At 38.4% G+C, this 23,519-nt stretch overlaps 1 protein-coding gene, 1 long non-coding RNA gene and 4 other non-coding genes across 11 annotated transcripts in view; 3 read left to right on the forward strand and 3 right to left on the reverse strand.

The window, feature by feature from the left end:
* The window catches only part of LOC124179789 (protein artichoke-like), a 263,799-nt gene that overhangs the window by 236,255 nt on the left and 4,025 nt on the right, over nucleotides 1–23,519 (forward strand). For 5 of the 6 annotated variants that reach the window (XM_046564532.1, XM_046564533.1, XM_046564531.1 and 2 more), the window contains 2 exons: nucleotides 19,608–19,976; nucleotides 20,414–23,506. In XM_046564532.1, coding sequence (XP_046420488.1) covers nucleotides 19,679–19,976; nucleotides 20,414–23,506 — 3,391 coding nt within the window. In that variant the 5' untranslated portion in view covers nucleotides 19,608–19,678. The remainder of the gene's footprint in view (nucleotides 1–19,607; nucleotides 19,977–20,413; nucleotides 23,507–23,519) is intronic. The other variant, XM_046564536.1, reaches the window with a different exon arrangement.
* Nucleotides 253–371, reverse strand: LOC124181759. The gene has a single exon (XR_006870564.1). It is a non-coding gene; the product is annotated as a 5S ribosomal RNA (ribosomal RNA).
* LOC124179792 lies at nucleotides 453–21,805 on the reverse strand. The gene is made up of 4 exons (XR_006870152.1): nucleotides 21,794–21,805; nucleotides 20,683–20,685; nucleotides 11,921–11,930; nucleotides 453–567 (listed from the first exon to the last, which is right to left on the reverse strand). It is a non-coding gene; the product is annotated as an uncharacterized LOC124179792 (long non-coding RNA).
* LOC124181767 lies at nucleotides 10,758–10,876 on the reverse strand. Its single transcript, XR_006870572.1, has one exon. It is a non-coding gene; the product is annotated as a 5S ribosomal RNA (ribosomal RNA).
* Nucleotides 12,507–12,625, forward strand: LOC124181779. The gene has a single exon (XR_006870583.1). It is a non-coding gene; the product is annotated as a 5S ribosomal RNA (ribosomal RNA).
* On the forward strand, nucleotides 12,978–13,096 carry LOC124181790. The gene has a single exon (XR_006870594.1). It is a non-coding gene; the product is annotated as a 5S ribosomal RNA (ribosomal RNA).

Raw genomic sequence — 23,519 nt, forward strand, 5'->3', positions numbered from 1 at the left:
TCTCCTCCACTATCTGAGTGATGCAGTTTTTACGGAGAAAATGATGCGCAGCAAGATTACGCGGAAGTCACAACTGTCAATGTGTCAAATTTTAGAACTTTTCTTGACCCACTGACTTCCACTAATTTCACACCCAGTGAACGTCTAACAATGAGAGAAAAACTACCAGTAAGTGAAATCACGGTAGGACTCGTTAAAAAAGACCGTCCGAAAGTCCAGATTTCTTCGAATCATTTTCAAGAAAAAAAAAGGTGCCAACGGCACGCGGTGTTCCCAAGCGGTCACCCATCCAAGTACTGACCGCGCCCAACGTTGCTTAACTTCGGTGATCGGACGAGAACCGGTGCTTTCAACGTGGTATGGCCGTTGCCGAAGAAAATGAATCTCTATCATCTCATCTCAAAAGTCGAACAAATCTGTAGAGTTTGCAAGCGCGTACGTTGGAAGAATTTCGGCGTGTCAGGATCTCGAGATGTCTCTCAATTGATTGACCCAGTGCTTGCGGACAAAATGATGCGCAGCAAGATTACGCGGAAGTGAGAACCGTCAACGTGTGAAATTCCAGAGCTTTTGCCGATGCACTGACTTACACCAATTTGAAACCCAGTGAATCTCTGAAAATGAGAAAAAAAACTATCAGGAAGTGAAATCGCGGAAAGACTCATTGGAAAAACCATTAAAATATACAAACTTCTTTGAAATGTTTTCAAGAAAAAAAAGATGCCAACGGCACGCGGTCTTCCCAAGCGGTCACCCATCCAAGTACTGACCGCGCCCAATGTTGCTTAACTTCGGTGATCGGACGAGAACCTTTTTTTTTTTTTTTTTTTTTTTTTTTTTTAGTTCAGTTTATTTATTAGATGAAACAATAAATGTACAATATTTACAATGTTGCACTTATAATTATCTTAGTTTATGTAACTCCGGCTTAAATTTTAAGCTTAATCTAACATTTTGTTTTACATTAAGTGGTTAACTTATTTTCTAAATGTTTTGTTTAAGTCTTGAATGCAGTATTGTAGCAAATGCAGTAGTAGTTGACTTAAATACAGGAAAAGTTCGCGCAAAAACCTGTGATTGAGAATTGTTCCAGGCATGTGCCTGTATGCTGTTTATCAGGTAGCATTTATTTCAGTTGCTTAGGTTTTTATGTTATTAAATATATCTAGTTTTTGGTAAGGTAGTTTGTGTTTAAACGTGTGTGGTATATTATACTTTCTTATATTTGTAATGTTTTTTGTTAAATTATTGTTATTTAATTGTTGGTCATAAAAGTTATTTGCTAGTCTATATATATACTCTTTTATGTACATTAAGTCAGTTGTCTCATGCATTTTTTTAATTTTCGCGTATCTGTTTTCTGAGAGAATGAGTCCAAGACATTTATTTTGATATCTTTGGAGAAGTAGTAAGTTGGTTGGGGATGCGCCACACCACACCGGAGCTGCATATGTCAGGATAGGTCTTAAGATCATCGTGTATATGAGTTTTTTATTTTTAGTTGTCAGTGTTGAGCCTTTAACCATCAGAGGATACACTTTTTTTTGTACTATAAAGGCTTTTCTGATTGCTTGTTTGATGTGAGTGTGGTATGTTAGTCTGGGATCTAAGTAGACGCCTAAGTATTTGACTGTGTTTGCTGGTTCTATGTTGTGATTGTATACTTTTATGGGTTGAATTATTCTTGTGTTGCTCGTCTTCTTGGCAAATGTTATGACTTCAGTCTTAGATGCGTTTAGTGAAATTTTCCACATGGTGTAAAATTTTTCGAGTATGTTTATGTGTACTTGTAACTGTTTGGCAGCGGTGATGGCACTGAAAGAGTGTGCATAGATGGCTGTATCATCTGCAAATAGTGCTGTGCTCGTTTTAAGAAAGGTAGGAATATCGTTAAGATAGATATTGAAAAGTATAGGACCAATAACTGAGCCTTGTGGAACACCAGCTTTGGTTTTTCTTCTAGTTGATATCGTTCCATTGAGAGATACGACGAAGTGTCTGTCAGATAAATATGAATAGATGAGTTTGATAATTGTCGGTGGATAATTGTAATTTATCAGTTTAAAAGTTAAGCCATCTATCCACACTCTGTCAAATGCTTTTTCTATATCAAGTAATAATAATGTTGTGACTAGATTTTTGTTGAAGTTAATTGAGATGTCGTTTACTATTCTTGTTACCTGTTGTACTGTGTTATGCTTGCTTCTGAACCCAAACTGATGATCTACTAGTATGTTGTTTTTTTCATCATGTTGTATGAGTCTCTTGAGAATCACCTTTTCGTAGACTTTACTCATCGTCGGAAGAAGACTAATTGGGCGATGACTACTAGGATCTGTGCTTACTTTACCAGGTTTTTTGATTGGTACAATTTGTCCTGTCTTCCAGTGCTGCGGAAAGTAGGATAGCTTGATTGAGTTATTTATTATATATGTGAGTTGTACAAGTGCCTTTCGAGAAAAATTTTTAAGAACTATATTCTGTATGGTGTCTTGTCCTGGTGCTTTTTTAGAAGGTAGCTTTTTGATTATAGATGACAGTTCGCGTGGCGATGTTATAGACTTATCCCAGTTTTCATTATCAGTTTCTTCTAGATATTTCTTTACCTGTTTTATTATGTTGTCCTGATCGGATGTATTATTAACTAGATCTATATTGTGAACCTGTTCAAATTGGTCTGCCAGCATGTTGGCTTTATCGTAGTCAGTGAAGGCTTCAACACCATTCTTTACTAGCGATGGGATGTTGTTGTCCTCCATTTTTAGTCAATCTCTGTCATCTAATCTTGAAAGTCAAACAAATATACAGTAGGATTTGTAAACATGTAGACTGAGGACTTATTATAGTTGTGAGACTTCATCGTGTTTTTTAAGGCTAGTTTTCTATCTCTTTTTAGATCGTCATCTGTACACTTTGATTTTAATTCCTGTGGTAGAATATTTACATTTTCGCCTTCCAGTAGGTATTTTGGAGCGAATTCTGTGATTGTGTGTTCTGTTTTGTTATATGCCTCTACACACTTTTGTGCGATGGTTGTCCACGCGATTTTTTCTCACTTTCGTTTATTTTGCATCGTATTTTAATAATCAGGGTTTGATTTAATCTTTCATTGAGACCATTAGAAAATGGTGCATCAACAGCAGTGAAGACCATTTTGATGCTTTTCTCTTTTAGAAATTCCTTAAATTCTTTCGAATTTATGCCAGGATATTGATCTGTTAATATCATGTTGATGTTATAACTTTGTGTCACATTCTTGGTTAATTTTATAAAGTCATTGGAGTTTTGATTTGTTGATGTTAGAATAAAAGCGTATCTCGTAAAATGGTCAACGAGAAGATGTAGGTATTTTTTTGTTGAACGAGATCCACCAAAACCTCCAATGGTGTCGATAGATATAATTTCAAAAGGATATGACGCTGGCCCCAAGTGTGACATCAAACCATATTTAGATTTTTTTCTTGATTTGTTTTTTTTGCAAGTTTCACAAGTATCACAGATTTTTTTTATGTTCTCAATGAGATTTTTCGCTGTATAAAATGGTGTTATTTCGAGTTTTTTGGATTTTTTTCATTCAGTTCTATTTCTAACTCTGAATTATTGACATTTTTTATTAGTTCCGTCCTTTTATTCTTTTCATTTTTTTCCCTAAACCAGCAAGTTGATTCAGGATGATGACGTTTACCTCTTTTCTCATCTTCACAGATTTGGCATGGTTTCTTTTCTTCAACTTTTTTGAATTTTCTATCAGCGTATTTTTCTTTTTTTTCAATTCTAATTCTGTCCACAAGATGTTTTAATTTACCAATTTCGTTGTAGAGATCTTCCGTTCCATGCAAAGTTTCTCTGTCAATTTTGTCGGACACGTGGTTTGGTAAGCCGACCGCTATAATGTCTACTAGTGTCTCAGTATCTATCGATTTTCTTATTTCTAGTAACAATTTTTCTTTTTTCAGAGCATAATCGAGCAAAGAGCCTGCTTGATATTTAAAAGCCATAGCGTATCTAATTGGAGACCACCCTTTATTTGCAAAAGTTTCACAAAAGTTTTTTTTCCACTTGCTCCATTCTGATTCCACTGTGAATTTCAGAATCATACAGCTATACCAATCTGCACTAGCTTTTTCAAGGAAAAATTTTAAAATTTCAATTATTTTCCTGTCTTCCGTTACCATACAGCGTTCGCACTCTTTCTCAAATTCCTGTATCCATTGATGGGCATTTGAACTTTTTCCATCAAATTTTCCGATCATAAAATCTTTTGCTATTTTCCCAAGTTCTGAATTTCTGATTTTAGCTGTTTCTCTTCGAGCACTTTTTCCAATAATTTTTTTATTGTTTCATCCGTAGTATTTTGTGCAGTTTCAACTACTACTTTTTCTGTAAAATCCTCTAAATAGTAATCTCCAAATTGTAAATTTTCTTCGTCATCCAAATATACTTTAGATAAATCTTCTGTTAAGCTGATCCACACTTTTCTATATTGGTGTCTCTTTGTTAGTGTCTTTTTTACCTTAGCGAATGTTTGTGTTGTTATCAGCTCTTTGTGTAAATGTGTTGGTTGGTATTCATCTGGCACGTCAAACGTGCGACCATCTGGTGTGCCTATTGAGGTTAGGCATAATATTGTTGCCTTTCCATCTGCCGACCCCCTCATCTTGAAATCAAATCTTAGTTTTTCCATTTTCTTGAAATATTTGCAGAAATGTTGTTTTGTAATAAGTCTTTCCGCGTCCAGTTTAGGTTAGAATCAAAACTCAATTGCGTTTCTGTAAAAGTAAGAGATTTATTTACACTATGTATTTACACTATGTACATAACTCACTAATAACCTTAGTTCTTACCTGTAAAAGTAAGAGAAACAACATTTAAAGCTTCTAATTCCTATATTTTATTTCTATATAAAATTCCCGTGATAACCGTCATCTCATTCGTTCAACGTTGTTGAATATTTTCTTTTTGAATTTTACTCTCTCAAAATTTACTGGTCGTCTCCCCAAGCCCGTGCTCTACCGCGCCATCGGTCGGTGACCTTCGTCGGTAATGCGGCAGAATCAAAACTTGAGAGAAGCACGACACAAGTACACGAGTGTCGTGATTTTCTTTACATACATAAATATTTTTACATATAATACATTTATGTACACTGTTTCGCTGTTAATCCTACTCCGAAAGAGTCGGTAGTCATAATATCTATAAACTAGATGATAGTCAGTCTTTACATATTCTTTTATATACAAAAATTTATACATCTAACCACCAATATTCATTTACATTTTGTCTGTGTTTATCTTCTATATCTCGTTTAGATATATTTTTATTAAATCGCCACTTGATATTTGGATCATTTTGTACAGTTTTGGGGTCAAACAGAAACTTTTTGTTAGAAACGGCTCTATGTATGTGATAAAAGTATGGAATGTTATTGTTATCTTGTATGTAATTATTTTGATCTGAGTAAAGGAAAGCTTCAGGGGGAATAAATCCTGTTTCTAGTGTGCTATTGAAATATAGTGGGTTGGGGTATGTTGATCCAAATATCAAGCTATTTTCGAGAACTTTTGCGGTATTGGCGAAGTGATTTCTGATTAATTTGAGCATGTGACAATCTATACGGTGCACTTTAGCCATGTCATAAATTCTTTTGTTGCTTATCAATTTTTGAGAATTTGACGATTCAGACCGGTAAGTACCCAGACATGCTCGCAAAATTTTTCTTTCAAGAACTCTGATTTTTTCCATATTCACTGCTGAAACATTATACCAAATAGGGCAGCCATAGGTAATTACGGGTCTGATCAAAGCTTGATAACAGAGAATTTTTATTCTAGAATTTAATTGCTTTGAGTAGAATAGTTTTTTCAACTTAAAGAAGGCGTTTTTTGCTTTTTGTAGTTGGATTGTCACATGCTTATTAAAACAGAGCGTCTCATCTAATTGGAGACCGAGATATTTAACATCCGTTTGATGTGGTATAAGTTCTCCTTCGTTCAATTTTTCGTAGATTTGAAAGTTTTTTGCTCTTTCTCTTTCTGATTTGCTGAGCTTACTAAGCATGGGTCTAAATAATATCGTTTCGCATTTATTCGCATTTGTTTTCAATTTCCACGTACAATAATAAGAGTGAACTTTTTCAAATAAATCTTGAAGTAAGCTTTGCAAGTCAGATATTTTTTTTCCTATGACATAAATTATTAAATCATCCGCGAATGCTATTGCGCGCCTATTACCTGCAGTTCCAAGATCGAAAAGACTAAGAATATCACTGTTATATATATTAAATAAGATAGGTGCGTTAACCGTTCCTTGTGGCATGCCGTTTGTGACTATAAAATCGAGACTAGATAAGAGACCGCCTAAAGAGGTAACAAACGATTTATTGCTTATCATGTTCCAGATCATTTTAATGAGATATTTGGGAAACTTTTTTTTAATAAGTTTATAAATAAGACCCTCGATCCAAACGGTATCAAATGCTTTTTCGAGATCGATAAGCATTGCCGCAACTTTTTGTTTTTGGTTTAATGCGTAATTAATATCTGAAGTTAGTTTATTAATAGCATGAATGGTAGAGTGTTTGTATCTAAATCCGAATTGATTTTCAGGAATCACGTTATTTTTATTACAGAACGTAAGTAGAGGATTATTAACTATAACTTCAAACACTTTACTAATATTTGGAAGTAAACTAACCGGTCTGAGATTCGACGGTGATGAGCCGTCTTTATTTTTTTTCACTAGTGGAATGACTTTTGCTTTTTTCCATTCTTTTGGAAAATAAGTATTGTTTAAGCAGTTATTAAAAATTATAGTGTAGAGATGAATGACTTTAATTGGCAATTTTTTTAAAACAATATTAGGTATTTCATCTAAGCCTGAAGATTTTTTGTTATTTAGTTTCATAAATACTTTTTTTACTGATAAAGAGTTAGTGAAATAGTCCAATGATTCATCCGGTTGTTTAGGGTTAGTTGATGGATTGCTATCGGAGAAAATCGATATAGTATTGTGCTCGGCTAAGTCTTTGTTTATTTCGTCTTTTATTTTGCCAGTTTCTCTTAGAACGATTCGAGTAAGCCGTTCACGACCGAGAGTTTCGTTTTGTTTATGAATCTCAGCAAAGTGAGCACCTATTATATTGAGTTTATCTATCTCGTTCGAAACAACACATTTACCCGAATGATCTTTCGGAATCGAATTTGCATCGATATTTACCTCCCGAAAAAGTTTACTGTCTGGATCGAGTTTCAAATCCGGTACTGTACACGAGCCTTTTGGTCTATAAATTTGATTGACTTGCGGAAACATATTGCACGAATCATTTGTTGGAATATTTTTTATTTTTTCATTCCAGTAGGAATTTACTGACCTTGAAAATTCGATTTTCAAGCTACTTTTTATTTCTTCAAGAATTTCTTTGAGATACTCGAGTTCAGCGCTTTTCTCAGCTGTATAGTTTCTTTTGATTTTGTTTATACGACTTAGAATAAAACTTTTATCTTTTTTTATTTTTTCTATTTTATCATTGATATAAATTTCGCAAGAATTTTTCTCTACAATCTTCGGGATGATTTGATTCATTGACTGTTTTATTAGCAAATTAAGATCGTCTATATATTTATCAATTTCATTGTTGGTTAAATTCACATTATCGGCAATTTTTATATTACATTTGTTATTTAAGTGTTTTTTAAAATTATCCCAGTTGCATTTTCTAAAATTAAAACTTTTACCCGGCATGTTTTCCTCAAACTCCCAGCTATCGAAAGAGTTCGGCTTGATTTGGATAAGTAATGCATTATGATCGCTATCGTAATTTAAAGTTCTTAACCAAGTATTTTGTATTAAGTTTAAAAAGTCTAATCTGGCATCCGAAAGCGCGATATCAAGGTATGAGTTACCATTCGGATACGAAGGCATGTCCGAAGACCGCAGACTCACCTTGTACGTGATACTGTTGTTTTCAAACCAACTCTTTAGCGCCGTTCCTCGAGGATTATTATTTGAGTTCTTCCAGCTGGTGTGTTTCGCGTTCAAATCTCCTGCGATTAGGTAGTAGTTATCTTCCTTCTGTAGTTCAAGTTTTTGAAATAAAGCGTTGATATCTCGTATGAATGTAGATTCGTCTCCTTTTGGTGCGTAGGCGGCAATAACATGGAGCTTTTTCTCTTGATTTATCGTAATTTCAATTACTGTCGTCTCCAATAGAGCGTTGTTTTTGCTATTTATATTTATCTTCTTGAATTTAATATTTTTTTTTATCAGAATAGCCGTGCCTCCTCCTTGCGTCGAATTCGGTCTGTCATTCCTTATTACATAGTATTTCTCAAAGTGCACTTTATGGCGTTCATTCAGTTTTGTTTCCGACAAAAGCACTATATCTGGATTGTTGTTTTTTAACAAAGTTAATAGGTTTGTTCTACGTTGATTACTAATGATAGAATTAACATTAACCGATATAATTTTTAATACTGTTTTTGAGATTTTATTGCAAGCTGTTTCTGGAAAGTTTGTTTGCGAGTTTGCATTATCCATTGCAATTATTTTCATCGGTAATTGAAAGAATAGCCTCTATCCGTTCCTCTGCTGATTGAATCATCGATTTCAATTCGTTTATTTGGTTTTGCTGATTTTTAATCATCTGTAGTATGTTGTTGTTAAAGTTTTCCATCATCTTTGTCAGCGACGTGAAATCGTTCGCACCGTGTGTCGTTGGATTAGGGTTGTCGGTCTCGGGTCGATTCGTCGTGTTGGCTGTCGGTGTTGTTGTTGTGCTCAGCGCAGCTGCGAACCAGAGGTCGGTAGTATACCTTTTGCTTATTTTGTTGATTTTCGCGTTTGCTTTATTATATAGGTCTCTCTTGCGTGTCGCGAGTTTTTCTCGTAGCAGTTTAAGTTTTGGGCATCCTTTGTACGATGCGGGGTGTCCGTACTCTCGACAGTTGACGCAGTAGATGTTTTTCTTTTCATTGTTTTCATCTTTCTTTATTGCGCATTTTCCAGGCTCGTGATTTTCACAGCACCTAACGCATCTGTAATTCATGTTACAGTTTTGCGATGTATGACCTATAAGCTGGCAATTGTAACATTGTGTGATTTCTTTTTTTTGCAATTTTTCCCACGTTACTACATGGTGCAAAAGTCGCGTAACTTTGAATAAGTTTTTTGATAAACTTTCTGGGGATATCTGAACGTGATATATTGGCAAGATAACTTTTTTATCGATCGAAAGTTTCGTTTGGAAGCGAGACACTTTTACTACTTGAACATCGGGAATTTTCATCTCTTTAAGTTCAGTGAGAACTTCAGTCGGTTCAAAAGTGTTGCTTAAGCCTTTGATTAAAAAATTCTGCATTTTTTCATTTTTATTCGTGAATGTGTAGAAAGGAGCGTTTGCTGCGTGCAAAAGTTTTTTCGCGACGCCGAAATCAGCCGAGTTGTTTACATACAAAATGTGCTTACCATTGTGTATACGTTTGATGTGAAACGAGCCGTTTTTCAGTTTCTCGTTCAAAAGCTTTATTGTGTCTTTTGGATCTTGACTTACTATGTAGATCGGCGGTGGCTTCTCTCTCTTTGTATTGGTACCGGCTTGGGGCTCGTTGCTGTGTCCGTTTTCATTTTGAATTCGCTGTCGTTTAGGCGTTGGTTCTTCTGCTTCGGAGTTTTGTTCAACACTCGTCGTTCGATTGATACTTTTTTGTTTACGAGCGAGATCGTTTTTTTGTTTGATTTCTTGTATAATTTCTGACTCGCCATCGTCTGTTTTATTATCCTCGTTTAGCGATGCTAACACAGCAAATTTGTTGTTTGGGTCTACGAAAGTGGCCTGCTTGGTGTTCTTTGACCCGCCACTTTCTGTTTCCATTTTATCTGTTTTTTTATTGGTTTGTGGAGCAACCGTGTTTTGCTTTCTGGGAACTAAATTCGGTTTTGGATTATAACGACGTACTCGCTGGTTAGTAGGTAGTGTTACTACTTTTGTTGTTCTAGTCGTTATTTTTGATGAGCTTTTCACTGACTCGTTATCAAGTTTTTGTTCCTCTCGTGCTCTCTTCATTGATCTGGTGATATTTTGTTGAAGCACGCCTCTGACGGCTTTGTCATTTTCTTTTTCAAGATTTGCGGAGCGATAATTTGAAACACTAGTAACTCACTAATCAGCACAAAACACTTGCACTTTTTGCACTTTTGTCAGTTGCGTAGTACACAATATTGATAAAAAAAACAGATCACATTTCACATAAAATCAGTGTGTGTAACACCTCGTATACATTATAAATAATAATTTGTCAAACGATTAAAGTTTGTAGTTTGTCGTGTTTACAAAATGGGACTTACCGCGCGGGCAGTCAAAGCTAGTCGAGAGACGAGAACCGGTGCTTTCAACGTGGTATGGCCGTTGCCGATGGAAAGGAATCTTCATCACCTCATCTCAAAAGTCGAACAAATATACAATAGGATTTCTAAACATGTAGGCTGAGGAGAATTCGGTGTTTCAGGAATTAGGATGTCTCTGCATTGAGTGATGGAGTGTTTACAGACATAATGACGCGCAGCAAGATTACGCGGGAGTGATAACCGTCAGTTTGTGAAATTTCAGAGCTTTTTCTGATACACTGACTTACACCAGTTTGAAACTTAGTGAATGTCTAAGAAAAAAAACTGCTAATAAGTGAAATCGCGGTAAGACTCGTTAAAAAAGACCGTCCGAAACTGCAAACTTCTTCGAATCGTTTTCGAGAAAAAAAAAAAAATGCCAACGGCACGCGGTGTTCCCAAGCGGTCACCCATCCAAGTACTGACCGCGCCCAACGTTGCTTAACTTCGGTGATCGGACGAGAACCGGTGCTTTCAACGTGGTATGGCCGTTGCCGAATGGAAGGAATCTTCTCCACTACGTGACTGATGCAATGTTTACAGACAAAATGATGCGCAGCAAGATTACGCGGAAGTGAGAACTGTCAACGTGTGAAATTTCAGAGCTTTTTCTTATCGACCGACTCACGCCAATTTAAAACCTAGTGAATGATTTTATAAAAAAAAATCTGACAGTCGGTAAAATCGCGAAAATAATTATTGGTAAAATCATAGAGATATGCAAACTTCTTTGAAACGTTTTCAAGAAAAAAAAAATGCCAACGGCACGCGGTGTTCCCAAGCTGTCACCCATCCAAGTACTAAGGAAATATTCACAATTTGGCACGTTAACATAATTTGATGAATCACAACGGAAGTTCTAGAATTTCGAGCATCGATGGTTTTCGTTTCAGCGTGTTGCGCGTAGCGTGTGGCTGCACACGTTTCTTGTATTAGATAAACCACAAATTCTGTGATCGAATCTACTTTCACAAACTGATCCAAGTCAGGCGGGTTTCACCCCAATAAAACTGCTAATTCCAAAAGTTTAACGACTTGGAAAAAACCTTCTACGAAGTGGATGCAATGGTCAAAAACCACGAATCAAAATTCAGTCTCCAATGACCGTTACGCCACGCACTATGCATCGGCTGAAAATATAAATTCCATCATACTAAAATTTTTAACATTCTAACTAAACAAAAACAACTCAAGCACGTATTTCACTCACTTTCGTCTCCTACCACTGTATCATATTCTTTCCTATAATTACTTGCGTTAATAACAACTACCATTTTAGCGTAGAGCAATCAGTTTTCATCCAATCTTCAACGAATTAATAATTATACATTTGTCCAACCGTTAAATATATTGAATATCTCTGTATCAAGTCAAACCAGCCGGCGAAACAGTTATTTTCAAGGTACTTTTCAACACAAAAAAAACAGTATATGTTTATCGGTAGGAAGAAGGAAATTATTTCAATAATGAGTTACAAGTGACGAAGAAAAAAAAATTCCCAAGCGTACGAGAGCAAATAAAAACATCAAAAAATATAAACATTTTTTTTGCTTCGAAACAAAAGATTAATCAAATTTTTTTTTTCTTGCACAACACAATAGTCAGGAAAATATATAAACGTGACAATTTTTGATGCCCATCATATGGTTGTGAAATCGTGTAAGTTTCAAATTTTTGTTTGGAGCTGTTTCCGAGATTTTTACGAGAGTTTGTTGGACAGACCAACGTTTCTCTGAAAACCTGTTTTCGAATTCTAGGGCTCTGGAAACGTAAAGATTCCTTGGAGTAGAAGACATCAATTTGTGAATGAAACCAATACTTTTCACATAACATTACAGGTGATGAAAAAAAGAAGTCGATTCAAAACTCTATCTAACAATCCACACAAGAACCACCTATTGATAAAGACAACTATTCTAACGAATCAACACTGTTAACGATTCGCCACCCAGATTGATGATACCGAATACATGATAACACCATCGAAATTTCGTGATCTAGTGAAAAAAGTGCCAAACTTCTTCAGGACTCTGGACGATAATGCCTGCGGCTCTACTCGAAGAAATCTTCCAGCTCTGCGCATTAGTGCGATTCCTGTGATGAAAAGGCAAAGACCCACCTTTGTCGGCAACGGCCATACCACGTTGAAAGCACCGGTTCTCGTCCGATCACCGAAGTTAAGCAACGTTGGGCGCGGTCAGTACTTGGATGGGTGACCGCTTGGGAACACCGCGTGCCGTTGGCATCTTTTTTTTCTTGAAAACATTTCAAAGAAGTTTGTATATTTTAATGGTTTTTCCAATGAGTCTTTCCGCGATTTCACTTCCTGATAATTTTTTTTCTTATTTTCAGAGATTCTCTGAGTGTCAAATTGGTGTAAGTCAGTGCATCGGAAAAAGCTCTGAAATTTCACACACTGACGGTTCTCACTCCCGCGTAATCTTGCTGCGCGTCATTATGTTTGTAAGCACTCCATCACTCAATGCAGAGACATCCTAATTCCTGAAACACCGAATTCTCCTCAGCCTACATGTTCACAAATCCTACTGTATATTTGTTTGACTTTTGAGATGAGATGATAAAGATTCCTTTCCATCGGCAACGGCCATACCACGTTGAAAGCACCGGTTCTCGTCCGATCACCGAAGTTAAGCAACGTTGGGCGCGGTCAGTACTTGGATGGGTGACCGCTTGGGAACACCGCGTGCCGTTGGCATCTTTTTTTTCTCAATACGCTTCAAGATTATTCTCATTTTTACCGTTCAAGATTTTTGAAGCCGTCTCCTTGGTTTTGCACAGTTTTTTTATCAATGAGACATTCACAATGTCCCAAAAACATATTTAATAAATCAACGGAAGCTAGTAATCTCAAAAATTACGTATGCAAGGAGCTATACTCAAAATGAAATCCTATTGAACGTCATGTAATATTAATTAATCTCGAAGAAGATAACGAACTGAAAAGAATAAAAGGAAAAAACTGCGGTTCTTTACAATTTCAAACGGAGTACAATCTTCAAGAAATTTTTTCAATGCTTTTCAGGAAAATTCATACTTTTGCATATGGAATTTAAGGATGATTTTGTTATCGAAGGTCAACGGAGTTCAAGGACTCATATTCCACAAATCATCAGCCGTGTTCGTGTATGCTATGAGATCAGTAGACACATCAACTTTTTGATGCGATAAACATTAGGCTGGTCTTTATTTAGGGCTCGGATGAATTTTTCATCAGACGTCCCCAAATCGGCTCTAAATACTTCAAAAACAATTCTCTAATTTTTTTCATATTTCCAGCTCAACTCTACTAACCCCTGCCTGTAAACAGGGTGGATTTCCACACTTCAAATCATATAAACACACGTCTTTCAGCTATATACTCAGTATATATATTTTATTGTCAGAGTAACAATTTGGATGAAAAAATTCGTCACTGCGAGATTTCAGCAGGCATTGGTGCTGCATCTAAAAAAAAATTCACATCATCACACCAGACATTTGAGATGAATTGCACACCCGCTGAATAAAAAAAGAGTTGGAAGGATCACCGTAATAAATATTTCACATAAGCTGATTATAAATTCGATAACTGTATTCTAAAGTTACATGTTTGTATTGCATGCACCGTATTTGTTTTTTTTTTCAATTTATTTATTTATTTGTCTATTTTATTTGTTATAAAAATAAAAAGTAGCCGGAAAGTAGGGGAGGCGGATCCTCGTCACAAAGCTTATATCTTCACCGCTGTATAGATATCGGAACGAGCGATGCTACAGATTAAAGTTGCAATTCAATGTTTGAAACGAATGAATTTTGTTAACTAGAATATCGCATCATATGTGGCCCTGCAGTAAATGAAAAATTAAAATTGGACCTAATAAGTAATATGTTTTTCTCATTTTCTTGGCTTCATTGAAATATGTCGTTATTACATAATGGGAAAGGTGATTCTTGTCGCTTTCATTTGATATATGTGTTTTTAATATTTGAATAACATGTCAGCAAGATATGCGCATTTTTAAACAAAATCGCGGGTTGGAAAATTATTGACACATGTGACAACTTGCCCCATTTCGAGTTTTCCGTCGTTCTCTGAGTCCGGGTCAAGTTTTTAGAATTTTCGGAGACTGAGTCGAATTCTTCATAGTTTTTGGGGTCTTCGGATTTTAGGTCGACTGTTTTGTGGTTTCCAGGAAAAAGTAAAATGGAGGAAATAATTACTGCTTAAAAATGTACATTGAAAACCCAAGTTTCTTACGTCAAAACGAAAACAAAAGCGCGAAAAAAAATTATTCACAGTTATTTATCATTTTTTGTCATTTGAAATACTTGGGATAACTTACCCCGCCTCCAGGGTAATTTGTCACACTTTGCAATTTTTTTTTTTTTTTTGAAAATTTGGACAACCCTATTCAGACTTGCTCTGGATCAACCACGCATTTTCTATAGATGCGCAAAGGATGCGTCTACAGTACCCATATATGAATTAAATGAAATGTTTATTCAAATTCTAGATATCAAAGAATAAAAAGTGTGACTGCTAATGTGCTAAGTACCAACGGATGTCAATTATCATGATTTAAAATCAACTTCAATTCATTTTTCATACTAAACACTGAATCATTCAAAAATTTTCACCTACAAACTTTCAAGAGCAAATCCGTATCAATCAGCATTTCGAATTCTGAGGATTTTTCACGCCTGAGTATAAAGAAAATAAATCAAACGCTGCTTGCTGATGCAGATTATCCTTATTTACCGGAGTATGGTAGAATTGAATGGAATTGACGAGGGGCATCAAAGGAAAATATACTACTTAGAAATAACGAAAAAAAAAAAGAACTTAAACCCATAAATTTTTCAATATCGTGCATATCGCATGAGAAGCTCTTCAACTAATGATCTACGAAAACAATACGTGACGATTATAAAAAAGTGAAGACTTGAATCCACGACGTAGTCGTTCTTAACAAAAACATGATAACAACATAAGTTTTAGTGGATCAAAAAACTGTACTGTAACGGTTCGAGAACGATTGAACGTGAAATAATATAGATCAATAAAGAAAAATACACAAAATAATTTAAGATAGTGTCAAAAACAGATTATTCATCTATTTATGTGGTTTTTAACTAGTCATACCATAAGTTTATGATACAGCATAAAATAAATCCTCCCTATTCGTCGCAAGCCAACAAACTTTTCTTGATAGTTTTCAGCGTTTGACACGAATAAGCTGCAGAAAGTGTATAAAATAAAAACGTAATTCAATTACGAACAAATCACAAAGTAGTGTAATGATTCAAATATAACCGCGCAATGAACACGGCACGAGCGGATTAGGTTAGACCCAGGGAGTGGGGAACCTGGTCACAAATTTGAGAAGGAAGGTTGCTTGGTCTACGTCTCTCCAGGAGGAACGAGGTGGGGAGGTTCCCCTCTCTGAAACGAAATCGTAACTGATCGAAAGTCGACGAACTGAGAATAATAAAGTAAATCTAAACTACGAGGACAAACATTTCAAATTAATAATTAAACACTCCAAAAGCCAAGCCAAATTTCAAAGAGAGACGATATAAAACGAAGAAACAATAAAAGTGCAATCAAAAAATATAGTGCCTCGACGAAAGACAGTTAGTGACAATTATTTATAATTTCAACAATATCCACCAGTTTTAACAATATACACTATTTTAAACAATATATATACGGAATGAATGAATGAATGAATTTTAAACATAATGACGGCTCATGTTTGATATACTTATATATGAATTAAAATTTCACTCTACTATTCAGACTTCATAAAAGATTTTTAATATTGATTTAGCATAATTTTTAATTTTCAAAATTGTATTACAGTAGTATAATGAGGAATTGAGAACAGAATATTCGGTCGATCACAGTGAGAACACATACTTCTGAGATATTAGAACGTATCGACGATATTATCCGTTGAAGGGAAAGCAATGATAAATAGTTTCGGTGTGTTTATGATTTAATAAAGAAACTCTCAATTTATTTACGATATCTGTCATCGAGATTTAATTTGGGAATTATACCCTTATATTACATTACCTGATCAAGCTTCAGTCCGTGCCATAGACTTGACACCATTTGATTTTATAGAAACTCAAAGATCACTCCTCTCCTTCAAGTCCTGCAGGCTTACGATCAGTCAACTGTTCAAAGACATATTCTATGTGACCAGGATCGAAATTTAACGAGCTACCGTCCTTCGTCGTCAAGTATGCAGACACTAGAAACTGTTTAACGCTAGGAGGCTCAACGGGGCCAAATCCTAGCTCTACGGGGCTTCGTGGTAGTTTCCGAAACTTCGCTCACCGAATGCCACTTGCGAATAATTAAGGATTTGGAATATCAGCAAGCTTATATTTCTTGAAATTTTAAAAAGGTTACAATTTTATGAGGGATCAGAAATGTGTTTTCTATTTATCCTCGTTTCGATTATTCACAGTGTACGAGAGATTTGAAGTTAGGCAGAGAATGCGCCTAGCTACTCCATATAATGTATGAATTGGAGTGGGATTGAAGTTCCGAAAGTGCCTAATTCCGAATAATTTGGTGTCGAAACTTGAAGTAAAGAAAACAAACTTTAACAAAACAACAAAGTTTGGAATGATCGGAAACCCGACGGCTCAAAGTGCCGAAATACAAGATTCCGAAAATTCGAGTTACGATAGAGCAAAAGTCCGAAAACTAAAGTTTCGATCGAGTGAAATTCCGAGAATTTAAATATAATCACACAGCGTAGTTTACTCAACGAGTGGGTGTAAAGAATCGAACTGACTAGGATTCCGAACGTAAAAATATCGAAAATATAAAATAAAGAAAGATCAAAGTGGTGAAATTCCACCAAGCCAGAAATTCACGGTAACGAAAATCTTGGATCGTTCAGAATTTGTATGCTTCAAATTTTTTAATTTGTCATTTTCGCACTTTCAGAACTTTGACTTGGCGGAGTGACGCCCTTTCAGCATTTTGTCTTTTCGGAATTTTGCCCTTTCGGAACTTTGCAAATTCGGAATTTCAATCCCGCCCCGCTGGCATGAAGTCAACAGAAGTAAAGAAATCGACACAGATTGAAGAAAAGGTTAGAAACACGTCGGCCTGAAAATTACGGTGAATAAGTCCAAGGGTGACGTTATGATAACCATTGATCCACGAATGTCCTCAAAAACATTGAGAATTCGAAATAAACTTTCGTACTATCGATTGTAATTGTACAATCTGTAAGACACTCGTGAATTTAGATCTAGTATATAGTAACTAGTCAACTATTGTCTTTAAATACGTCTTTTTCGTGTGACTTCATTCAGCTGACTATGTATAAGATCTTCTTCCGGTAACAAATGAAATATAATTATCACTGCAGATAAATATTGATTGAAGGAATCACGTGGCGGACCTCTCAAGTTTTTTGGCATTCGATTGCTAGCTGACTTCGAATAGCAAAGTTTCTGTCTAACGAAACAATGATTTAAAATTTTTGAAGTATTCAGAGATTGTTCCTATCATTAAAAGCTATAACTCAACAATATACGAAAGTCGTACAAAACGAAATAACTGGTTGTAAAAACTGCATTTATTTTACATTTAAAACTTTCGGAACTTAGAGGCACATGTTCCGATTGACGTAGAGGCTTAAAACGTTATACAGATTTTCCGACGCCGAAATAAGAACCACCCTAGTAGATAGACTTGAATATATGTACATAACGAAAATGAAATTTAACAAAAAATCAATGTTTGGCAAATCCTGACTAAGTTCAACCCCTTATCAAAAGGCACGCTAATTTCACAGGTTAGACAACCCGAAATGAAAGCGGCGACAATCACGTGATGAAATTCTGCAACCACCTGTACAAGCAAGGAAAACCGTGATTCCATTTTATTTCATTTCATTTGGCGGGGTGGCGGTTGGCTGCTGCAGAACATAAGTGGTAGCGTGTGGAAAGCTCAGTTGTCGCGTGGGTCCATTTGCATTCTCATTATACCATCGACGGTGGTCTTATTTAAATATGACCACTATACGCACGGGGTAGATCCCCGTTTTACTGTTTGCACGTGTGCGTTAACGGTCCGTATCCATGTTTCTGTGTCGTTATTCTGTACTGCAATATACGTACGTATATTACCCTGCAGGTCACCCGTCGTATACCTCCAGCTCCACTCTCAGACTAAGCTTTTAAATTTAGGGAGGTGCACTTCATTGGCCAATGAACCAATGCGCACACAAACGTACCTACGTAGACCAACGACGTCGAGAATACGTGCCTGTGTGACCTGCGCTTCGCCAGAGACCGAAACGATTTAAACATAATTACGGTGTGTAGCTGCAGGTTTACGCGCCCGCTGCCTGCGCCCACATTCCTATATCTATGCAGCAGGATCCGTTTAATTGTACCGGAGCTGAGTAGCGAGCCGAGCTACAATACGTACTACGTACCTACTCGTAGTCGCAAGCTCTGCCGTGCCATTGTTAACTCCGTTTTCGCGACACGGTTGACTTAGGTCGTGGTATATAGCTGCCTGTACATACTAACCGCAAAATTGGCTCCTCTAACTCCGCCGGTTTCGCCCTCACTTTACCAGAATTATTGGTATCTCGTCTCAACGGTCGGAAAACCTCAAGAGCTGGTAGCTGCCGATTAAATGGAGAACTCACTAATTAGTATCTGTGATAGGAAGCGAGGGGAACGCACGCACGTCCTACTTTGCGCAAATCAAGTTGATCACTTTTCGCTTTTCATACTGTAGAAGACTTTGGACTTTGAATTGGTGAACGTTCTTCTTCTGTGTAGATGGGATTTGTTTTAATGTGGAAGATCATTACGCAATGCAAATGTTTTATGTTTCAATCCACTTTATTATAAGTAATATCTGCGGTACAAGCAATTTGACTTAACTATGTACCTTACTATCCACATTTTTCATGTGCACATATTTTTCGCAAGCATCGGGACATTCTGCAACGAAGGCTTCTTCTTTCACCTTCTGACGACAATCAACTCCTACATCACAGCCTTGTCAATATGGTGGTGAAAAGTGATAAGGTCGGGGAAGGTTTTGAATTGACAGAGTACAGAAAGATTACGTTGTTGTAACAAGATTTTATGAAAACATGTGTTTCGAATCATTTTCCTCAAACCAAATAATAAAATCATCAGTACATATTGATTGGAATGTATATGTATCTTTCCAGTCGCATCAACACCAAATTCCCTGAGGTTAGGGAAATGAGATCGTGGCTACGACTCACAGGACGATAATAAGATGTGGACGTCACGGCTACGTACGAGGCGGAAGTGGCATCACCCACCATCCGGGAGCGGAGGGACGTTACCAGAGTCCCGGACGAGGAGTCGAATAAATTTTGTATGGTCAATCCTTGCCATGCTGCTGGTAACTGCCACGAGAAAAATTGAAAGTGCGGAGTGTCCACCCCCCGAGACCATCCCCGGCTGTCCCTGCTATAACTTCGAAGACGGACTCTTCCTCGAGTGCGCTGGCGCTACCGAGGAGTCCTTGAAGGTCGCCCTGCTCGGAGTACTCATCACGTCCGGTGGTGAAGGTGACTGACTTGAGTACATACTTGCCAACTCTGCCCGCGCAGTTAGAAACACTTATTATGCACCGGATTTCGTCCAGAATGGCCCATTTTGATGTCTTGTGGTATCACTGTCAGATGCATGATGATCTGTCTTTTTTACGTTCACTGTTGCAAAAAATGAAGATAAGGAAGAGTTAGCCTTGGGCAAGTCGCGCACTTGATGAATAATTCACGACGACGCAATTATTATTCATTTATTCCGCCCACTGACGTGCGACTACTTCGCAATACCGGGTTACAGGGTACTGTTTAACTTCATGCTCGCCAAGTGCACTTTACTTTCTGTCTGGGGTGATTAAGTGATCCGCAGAATGTACGGAGAACAACCCGAATAGTGTACACGGTATTCTAAGAGCAGGTACGGTTCTTGATGGAGGCTTGTGATCTTACTTTTCTAGGAGCAGTCGTCCAATCGTTGAGCGTCTACGAGCTAGACCGCAACGTCGAGGAGCTAAGAGAAGTCGCCTTCCCGATCGGCACCCAGATCCGGCATCTGCAGGTATCGCATTCGCGGATAAAGGAAATTAGCGAGAATGCTTTCGAGCGGCTCGGCCAGAGCCTCGAGTCCCTCGCCCTTGTTTCGGGGCGTCTTCCACACGTGCCGCAGAAGGCCTTGGCGCCTCTGCTGCGTCTAACGGTCCTGGACCTGGAGGGGAATCTCGTTCACGATCTTCCCAGCTACAGCTTTTACGGATTATCTTTGATAAAACTGAACGTGAAGGGAAACCAAATTGCAAAGATATCGGAATACGCTTTCACGGGGCTTGAGGACACGCTGACAGATTTGGACCTCGCCGAAAATAAGATTAGGGTGTTCCCCATGACGGGACTGAGACGATTGGAGCGTCTCACGTCTCTGCGGTTGGCTTGGAACGAGATATCCGAGCTGCCCGAGGATGGATACTCGAAGCTGAAGGCTTTGAATTTTTTAGACCTTAGTAGTAACAATTTTGAAGTTATAACACTTAACTGCTTTAGATGTTGCCCGTCCTTACGAACTCTCTCGCTATATTACAACGCGGTGGAGTCGGTTGACAAGGACGCCTTCATATCGCTAAGTTTCCTCGAATCCATCGACTTGAGTCACAACAAGATAGTATTCCTAGACATTTCTACATTCCGTGCCAATCAGAGGCTGAGGTCGATTGATCTCAGTCACAACCACATCCACTATATACGAGGCGTATTCTCGAAGCTGCCGGACCTCAAGGAGCTCTTCCTAGCGGAGAACAACATCCTTGAGATACCGCCCGAGGCCTTCGCCGGTAGCACCAGCCTTTCGGTCGTCTATCTTCAGCAGAACGCGATCAGAAGGATAGACCCTCAGGGTCTAGCTACCTTGAATCAGCTGGCCCAGCTACACCTGAGTGGAAACTATATAGAGAAAATTCCCCGAGACTTCCTTGGACATTGTGAGAACCTCTCTACGCTTTCACTTGACGGCAACAACATCCGCGAGCTCGAAGTCGGGACATTTGCCAAAGTTAAACAGCTCCGGGAACTCCGGCTGCAGGACAACCAGATCACCGAGGTGAAGAGAGACGTTTTTACCCCGCTTCCTTCCCTCCTTGAACTTCATCTTCAGAACAACGCCATCACCGACATGGAGACCGGAGCTCTGAGGTCTCTGCACAGCCTGCAGCACGTCAACTTGCAGGGGAATCTGCTCGCCGTTCTCGGAGACGTGTTCCAGGTATCGAACGACGTTGGCCAGAATGGGAACGGCGGCAGCTCACTAGTCTCTATTCAGCTGGACAATAACGGACTTGGCGTTTTACACAATGACTCGCTCCGGGGTCAGGCATCCGTACGGATAATGTGGTTGGGACACAACAGGCTGACCCGTCTTCAAGCACCGCTGTTTCGCGACTTGCTGCTCGTCGAACGACTCTATCTGACAAATAATTCGATATCCAGAATAGAGGACGCGGCCTTTCAGCCGATGCAGGCGCTCAAGTTTCTCGAGCTTAGTATGAACCGACTCAGCCACGTTACGGTCAAGACTTTCTCGGAACTTCACGAACTTGAAGAACTATATCTCCAGGACAACGGACTGCGAAGACTCGACCCGTACTCTTTGACGGCTCTGAAAAGACTCCGGGTTCTTGACCTGGCCAACAACCATCTCAACGTTCTCCACGATACCATATTTCAAGAGGGACTGCCCATCCGGACATTGAATCTCCGCAATTGCACCGTCAGTGTCATAGAGCGCGGGGCTTTCAGAGGATTGAATAACCTCTACGAGTTGAACCTGGAACACAATCATCTAACGGCCGCTGCCTTGGATAGGCTTGACATACCCGGACTCAGAGTTCTCAGGGTGTCTCACAACAACTTCAGTCAAATAAACGGCGAATCACTGGATGGCCTTCCTTCGCTTCAACAGCTCACCATGGACTCGGTCCAGCTTCATCGTATTCCTCCGGAAATATTTTCGAAGAATAAAAACCTCGGTAAGTTGATGCTGAGCAATAATATCCTACGAAGTCTTCCCGGGCTGTTGTTAATCGGTCTGGAATCGCTGAAGGAAGTTAAACTCGACGGTAACAGGTTTCAAGACATTCCTTACGACGCTTTCGCTAATGCCACATCGATAGAGATATTGTCATTGGCTAAAAACGTGATACTGAATGTGGACGTGTCGAAACTCAACGGCATGACAAACCTCAGGGAACTTGACCTTCGTGGAAATTATATTTCTTCTCTTTACGGATTTGCCGCGGCTAACTTGTCCCGTCTCAACGCAGTCGATTTGAGCCATAACCGCTTGACTGCTCTGCCCGCGAACTTCTTCATCCGCTCGCACTCGTTACGACGTGTGGACCTCGCGGTTAACAACTTTCGTCAAATACCCGGGGTCGCCCTATCATCCCAAAATATACCCGCACTCAGCTGGCTCAACATGACCGCTAATCCTCTGATGAGAATTCACGAAATCAGCTCGGAAGCAAAGTACCCGGCCCTTCAGGAGATTCACATCTCTGCCACCAACCTCACCATCGTAACCAGCCAGGATTTCGAAGCGTTTCCGGCACTGATGCACCTCTTCATGGGAAACAATGTTATATCCAGGGTGTCTCCAAGCGCTTTCCGAAACCTACCGAATTTACTAACCCTCGACATGAGCTCGAACGAACTCGAGCTCCTGCCCCAGGAGAGGCTAAGGAGACTGGAGCATCTAAAGCTGCTCAACTTGACGCACAACAAACTGAAAGAACTCGAAAATTTCCCACCGGACTTAAAAGCCTTACAGATTCTCGATTTATCTCATAATCAGATCAGCGGTGTCGGAAAGAACACCTTCCAACACCTAGAGAAACTCGAGGAACTGCATTTGTATGGAAACTGGATATCCTTTATATCCCCGGACGCCTTCCGACCTCTGAAAAAACTCCGTATTCTTGATCTTAGCAAAAATTATCTCGAAAATCTACCTCTCAACGCGTTTCGACCCCTGGAAACTCAAATCCGGAGTCTTCGAGCCGAAGGTAATTAATTATT

Source organism: Neodiprion fabricii, chromosome 4 (genome assembly GCF_021155785.1).
Source record: "Neodiprion fabricii isolate iyNeoFabr1 chromosome 4, iyNeoFabr1.1, whole genome shotgun sequence".
NCBI classification, from domain to species: Eukaryota; Metazoa; Arthropoda; class Insecta; order Hymenoptera; family Diprionidae; genus Neodiprion; species Neodiprion fabricii.